Source organism: Monopterus albus, unplaced genomic scaffold (assembly GCF_001952655.1).
Source record: "Monopterus albus unplaced genomic scaffold, M_albus_1.0 scaffold130.1, whole genome shotgun sequence".
In the NCBI taxonomy this organism is placed as follows: Eukaryota; Metazoa; Chordata; class Actinopteri; order Synbranchiformes; family Synbranchidae; genus Monopterus; species Monopterus albus.
Window position 1 is genome coordinate 610,133 of NW_018128010.1, and position 7,259 is coordinate 617,391.

Here is a 7,259-nt window from a genome sequence, read left to right on the forward strand (position 1 = left end):
CAACTTCTTAGCTCACTTCTAACAACTACCAACAGTGTGGCACTTGCTCCATAATGTCATCTCACAAGAAGCAAAAAGACCTGATGGAGTGAGGGTTCTCCCTGTATGATTAACTGGTAGAGGTACTCACCAACATTTTTAACCTCTCTGTCCCAGTGCACTGCCCCCAGATACAATGAGTTTACTACCATCATTCCTGTCCTCAAACATATCTTCATCAGAGGCCTCAATAACTGCAGAAAAGTTGCACTAATCCTGACTGTCATGAAGTGCTGGTCCTAAGGCATAGTTAATCCTCCCTTTCACCTGGATCAAGATCAATATGCCTACAGGGCCAACGGGTGAACAAACGATGCCACCATCCACATAGCACTGACACACCTCAAACACCAGGTGACATATGTGACAGCTTGCTATTCAGATTTATCATTCCAGCAGAACAGTCACAAAACTGCCCTCTCTCAGCCCACATGCATGTAGATAAGGGACATTTTAACAAACCGCCCCCAGGCAGTTAGGCTAGGTCCCCATCACTCATCCCCACTGCTGCAGCATACATATGCCTATGAGCTGAGAAGCTCTCTATACTCCAAATACTCCAATTACTTGATATGTTTGCATCTAACTAGAATGCAGTTACTGTGTCCGTGAACATATGTAGGTAATAATACAGAACTGATCAACTGAAAATCAATGTATATCTGAGGTAAAGTCAACAATAAATTCCGTTTTATTGTACTGTTATCCAATGACAATAAAGGCTTTATATTCTGTTCTATTAGGGGGATGTGGTATTGCCATATATACAAGTCAGTGTCAGGTTTGCTCGGCCGCTCTGGCCTCCCTCACCTTTCCTACTGTCTCTTGCCCATTAACACTAATCACGTTCACCTGTTCCTCACTCCCTTATCACCAGCTGCACTCGATTAGGTTGCTCACTATATTACCCGGTTTCACTCTTCAGTCACTTGCCAGTTCATTCTTGTCTCTAGGCCATTTTTTCTCCGTGTTGTCTCGTTTGTTTTTTTTTGTATATTATTATTCTCTAGCCAGCTAGTGTTTTGTGTTCTCCCCATGGACTGTTCCTCCGGACCGTGGCTCCACTCTCCCCTCCCAGGCAGGTCAATGCTCAGTTGCCTATCTGTTCTACTATTGTCATCATCTCTCTGTCTCCACCTTCAATAGCCACCATCACCACCGACCAGCCTAGGAGTGACCCAGCCTACGCAGCTCGGCCCAGCTCTCCATCTCCTCACCTCCTACTGTTGGTCAACACCCGGTTACTACTCATCGACAGGACTACGCCCTATTTCCCTCTGTGCATTTTGTTATTTCTCCTCATCACTGTACATAATAAATCACTGCTTGCTACCTGGGTCCGCCTCTTTCTCGTTCGCTCACTGGCAGGTGCGAACGGCATATAACAGTCAGGCCTTCTCTACTATGGCAAATTTAAAGTTAGACTGACCCTTTTTCAGGTTTAGGTGTAGTTTTTTTTTTTTTATTCCCAAACAATATAGTGGGAAGAATTGTTCACCAGGCAGATGCAGCTAAAGTCTGAGGTCAGAGATAAAGAATGTTATTTTTGGCAAGTACTGTACAGGCATCACCTTGTCTTACCATTGTATCTGTCTAGCCTTTCAGAGCTAGATACAATGGTACAATACAGATGCAGATACAATAGACAGATCAGTAGGAAAGTCTGTTTAATATAACTTTAAAATAAGCAAAACCTATGTATTCCAAACTCATTTGCACTATCCTTGTGCAATTTAGAAAATACAGGTTCGTGGAAAAGTCACGATAAATAGACAATCACATGATGCAAAGGTCTAGTCCATTTTGAGAATATGCTGCTTCAGTGCATTTATTGGTGTCTTTACTGTGATGCTGCCCCAACATACAACTACCTATACTAGCAGAAATCTGCTACTGTAGCTACATGGTATTGTTGTTGTTTTAAATACTATTTTAGATTATTTTATCTTATATTTTGTTGTAAACTCGAGTTAAATAGCCCACATAAATTAAAACAGTAAACACGGGAATTTCAGTAACCTCACAATAGCATTGTTCTTAAGAGCACTGCTTTAATATGACAGCCATGACAATATTAATGAAAAACAATTGTATTATGTATTATTATTATTATGTATTATTGTATTAAGTACACCAGCACTTGTTACACCAAGGGGCGCGGTAAGGCTGAAGATGCGTTTTCTGCCTAGTTTTGACTTTTGAGCGCGCAGTTTGTACAGTTTTGGCAAGAGGATTCTTGTTCCCACCTGTTCCTTCCGAGTCCGACTGGTGTATTTTGCGGAGAGATGTGCAGATCGATAATTAATGCCCCTACAGACGAGAGAGCGAAAGGGGTGGCATGACATTCCGTTAAGTTACAGTGTCAGTGTGATAAGATGAGGAGCCGACCACTCATCTTCCCTTTCTGACAGCTGCAGCTTCTGGTTCTCCGTCGAGTAAATCACAACTAGAAAGCAACAGGAGCACGGTAAAGTTTCTGCTTCTCTTTTACGCATGATTATTTTTCTGATTTCTATCGGGAAAGTGTCTCTTTTAGTCAACTGCTGCAAACTGCTGTATTGAATGTTTTTATTATGCGTCAGATTGTGTTTATGTTAATGATCGTATGTGAACAATATTATGTGGTATAATTTATTGTAACACCCAGCAAGTGCAGTTTTGTACGGAGCCTATAGAGGTCCAAAAGGGGCCATTTTTATTAAGTGCGCACAAGTTATTTATCACATAAGAACAAAGTAGTTTGTGTAAAGAAGTGATTATCTTGTACAGATAAGGTATTTATCCTGTCTTCTGGGAAAAGATTGTTTGGCTGCGTAACTTTAAAAGCACGCTGGCCCTATTCACAAAAACCACAGTAATAAGTTGAATTTACATTAACACTGTTGATTTCCCAAGTAACCTACTGGAAACATGGAGGCATGTATTGCTTTATTTGAACATTTAATTTGCTCCAGTATTTTATTAGAAGGTGAGCTGGTGGAAATCAGCTCTAGACCACTCCTTTTATGTGTATTCATGTTGGCCTGTTATCCTGTGCTCACTCTTGTTCCCATAAGATTATGACTTGTGCATATGACACCTCTCAGAATTTCAGGGGCTTCCTATTGACAGTTATACCTGCGTCACTGTGGTTGACACATTTATTGTAGCTAAAACATAATTGTGACATCATCCTGTATTTTCATATTTCCTTCTTTCTCATCCCTTCTCCATTGGCACTTGGATACTGTAACAGCAATGTCACAGCTTTATTACAAGAAAACTGACAACTCCTCATACAGGGATCGTATCCCTCTGCGGATTGTAAGGGCTGAATCTGAGCTTTCTGCCTTGGAGAGGGCCTTCCTGGGGGCTGTTGAGAAGGGGGACTACGCCACTGTGAAACAAGCCCTGGAGGAAGCTGAGATTTATTTCAGAATCAACATCAACTGTGTCGACCCCCTGGGACGCACAGCTCTGCTCATTGCCATTGAAAATGAAAACCTGGAACTCATTGAGCTGCTGCTCAGCTATAATATATATGTGGGTGATGCCCTGCTACATGCCATCCGTAAAGAAGTGGTGGGGGCTGTGGAGCTGCTACTCAATCATAAGAAGCCAAGTGGGGAAAAACAGGTACCATTACAGTGTTATGAATTGTTTCTGTTTTCAACCCAGGCTATCCCCAGTCAAAGTCTCCATGTGATTCTGACAGTGTTCCAGGGATACACGCTGCACGTTTGCCCCAATTTTTACAACTGTTTGTGTATCAAATAGTTTGATAACGGTATTCATTTTCTTGATATTTTTATAAATTTGTTTTTCAGTGCTGCCTTGTCTCCCTGTAATGGACTTTTGTGAAGAGAAAAGGATGCAGTTGTTTCCAACCAGGAAGTTATTTTGAGGCTAACTGAACCACAAGCCATTAGCTGTGTGCTTGTTGTTAGACAAGATGGTCAGAGACCCACCCAAGACATGAAATTAGACCCATCCAAACAAGTTCAGTTCCAGTGATGTGTTTAAAAAGCAGTGCTCAGTTAAAATAATTCTGTGCTGCAAATTTACTCCAATTTATGTCTGTTCATGTGTGTGTGTTCCTCTCTTGGTTTTCTGAAAAGGTCCCACCAATTCTTCTGAACAAACATTTTTCAAACTTCACCCCAGATATCACTCCAATCATCCTTGCGGCTCACACCAACAACTACGAGATCATTAAACTGCTTTTGCAGCGAGGTGTTTCCATACCTCAGCCACATGCTGTACGTTGCAACTGCGTGGAGTGTGTGTCCAGCTCAGACGTGGATGGCCTGCGTCACTCGCTGTCTCGTCTTAACATCTACAAGGCCCTTGCCAGCCCATCTCTCATTGCCCTCTCCAGTGAGGATCCTTTCCTCACAGCTTTTCAGCTCAGCTGGGAGCTGAAGGAGCTCAGCACAATGGAGAATGAGTTTAAGTCAGAGTATGAGGAGCTGTCCCAGACGTGTAAACAATTTGCAAAGAACCTCTTGGACCAGACTCGAAGCTCTAAAGAGTTGGAGATAGTCCTCAACTACCGTGATGACATCAATCCTCTGTTGGATGAGACCAGTAATGATCTGGCACGACTGAAACTGGCTATCAAATTTTCCCAGAAAGAGGTAAGTGCTTAGCCTCCTTTTTAACATCACTCCTGTGTCCACCAGCAGTACAACAACAGTTTTTCTGGATTTCTCCAAGTTGAAGAAGCTAACACAAGTAAAGAAAACTACAGAAATTTGTTCTGGTAACACTCATACACATACAGATATACTGAGACCTGGCAGAGTTTCATAGTACATATTGACACTTGTGGAACAATTACCTCAGAGAAGAAGCACAAGTAACAACATGGACTACATGACAAGAACAGTGCCAAGATGAGCTGTAAATGGCTTGAAATGGGTGGAGCGGTCCTTCGAGAGTTTACAACAATATATAATTGCCAGTTTGGCTCTTAGCAATGCATTACAGTAGTACTCTCAGACAGTCCCATGATGATTGGATAATTGGACATAATGATGGAATAAGTGATGTCCATTTCCCTGAAACACAAACTCATAATATTTTAATTAGGATGGGAACCTTTTACTGTCTTTTAACATCTTTTGTGGAGGATGTGTCCACTGGATATGATATCAGCTTTCTGGCATTTATATACATATGCTTTGGACACGCTGCATGTTTGCCCCAATTTTTACAACTGTTTGTGTATCAAATAGTTTGATAATGGTATTCATTTTCTTGACATTTTCATAAATTTGTTTTTCAGTGCTGCCTTGTCTCCCTGTAATGGACAGATGATCACTTAACAAAGCAGGAAATGAAAACAATAAAAATCTGAGCTAGGAGAAACTGAGACCTCTGGTCTCAATTCACCACAAAAAGAAAAGTTATTCTATCTGAGATTGTTTTGTTGTTTTCTACATAACAGGCTACAATATACTCAACCTATATACTAATATACTGTAATATAATATACCAACAAACAGATGTTTGAAAGAGTATAGTTTCATTTCAAGATCAAATATTTGCACCAGATGCCCCAAAATAAAACTACATATCTCCAGACTGATAGTTGTTTGCAGACTCAACATTTTAAGCAAGGTTGCAAGCAGTAGGAAGTAAGTAAAATTAATTTTGGCTTGTTTAATGCTTGTTCAGCCGTTCCCTAGCTGCACAGAGGTAGGCAGTGAGTGGTTGTTGAACGTATACTGCCAGTGTGGCATGTTGTGTGTATGCTCATTTGTTCATTAATGCTAATGACCCAACAAGTAACACACATCCTAAGCTGGGCTTTTCTGAGGGGCACCATTCTGTATTTCTGAGAAGCAAAGGCACCAAAATAGTTACAGAAATGTAATGGACTACATAGGCCACTAGCACTTACTCAATGTCAACATTATCAGTTGCAAAATGTTTCTTTCATTTAGCAAAGATGTTCTTTCATTTTTTATTCCCATTGTCTTCTGCATGCATTCTGCTCTAACCTTCCTTTTCCTATTTTACAATATTGTAAAGAAGTTTCTTTGTATGCAAATGTTTTCTTGGAGCTGTCATGTAAACTAATGATGACACAGTATGTACAGTACAGTGCATTGTATGTTTACTTTATTTGCTGAGCAGAGTGTGATAATTAGGTTATTAATAATTAAGTTTAATTACTGTGAAACTTAAAATGGAATTATAAATCCCAGCTCAATGTTAAGTTCATATTCTAAATTCCCATGATTACCATGATTCACATTCATAATTAAGAATCACAATGCCACATACTGTAGCCCAAAAACTCTTTGGGTTCTTTGCTGTACATACAAACTGCTGCAGTGTTACATAATGTATAATGATAGCTTGTTATTTTATAATTAAACTAGACAGCACTGAGGGAATGAAAACCTCCACTAAGGTAGCTCACTGTCCTCATAATGCCATTACGCCTAAAAATAATACTCACATGATAGTTTGACCCTCATAATATGAGTCATTGACCATAAAAAACCTACTTCTAGCATTTGGAATCACATAGATATCATTATTAATTTGATAGTTATTCAAAAAAGTATATTTCACTGGCAGTTTTCTTCTTTCTTCTAGCTCAGTAAGTTTTGGCGATATGTCAGATCTGTTGACACCCCACTGAATCAGCACTTTCAGCTAGAATTTGCTCTTAGTTGAAAGTCACAGTAGCATGTTTTTCATGAGCCCTATAAATTTAAACATCCTGGATCGCCACATCTGAGATCTTACTTGGATCCAGATCAGACTCTGGTAGATCTTACAGGTATGTGGATGTTTTTGTTCAATTTTTATCCAAGCATTATAGGCATTATATATGAGTTAGAAGTATGCAAAGCAAAAATGAAATTCTCACGATCCCCTGTACTTCCCATCTCAGACTTTTATTTTGTTGACTTATTTCCTCTGGCCCATTCCACCCTCATCTTCCCCAGCTTTACCCAAGCCCATGATTGACCCAAATTACCTGTCTGAGCTTTATATTCTCCTTACCTGTGACAGTTTGTTCCTGCATGCTCATTCTCAAGATGTACCTTTCCTGTCATGTTTCTTGGAAGAATGGAGTTTTTTTTGTCTCCTCTCCCATTTTGTGTTACTGTGCTATGTCGCCTATTGCCCCCTCTTAAGGACTCTTCCTTTTCATGGCTTTTGGCTTAGCTGCCTCTTATGTTTGGACTTGTATTCTGTTGTTATTTTGTATGTTACCCTGT

General features: G+C 40.1%; 1 protein-coding gene across 4 annotated transcripts in view; it reads left to right on the top strand.

The window, feature by feature from the left end:
• Window positions 1-2,197: 2,197 nt before the first annotated feature.
• trpc4b (transient receptor potential cation channel, subfamily C, member 4b) overlaps window positions 2,198-7,259 on the top strand; it is a 10,432-nt gene continuing 5,370 nt past the window's right edge. For 3 of the 4 annotated variants that reach the window (XM_020613110.1, XM_020613111.1, XM_020613113.1), the window contains exons 1-3: window positions 2,198-2,506; window positions 3,275-3,654; window positions 4,137-4,655. In XM_020613110.1, coding sequence (XP_020468766.1) covers window positions 3,277-3,654; window positions 4,137-4,655 — 897 coding nt within the window. In that variant the 5' untranslated portion in view covers window positions 2,198-2,506; window positions 3,275-3,276. Of the gene's footprint in view, window positions 2,507-3,274; window positions 3,655-3,915; window positions 4,018-4,136; window positions 4,656-7,259 lie in introns of those variants that run through there. The other variant, XM_020613112.1, reaches the window with a different exon arrangement.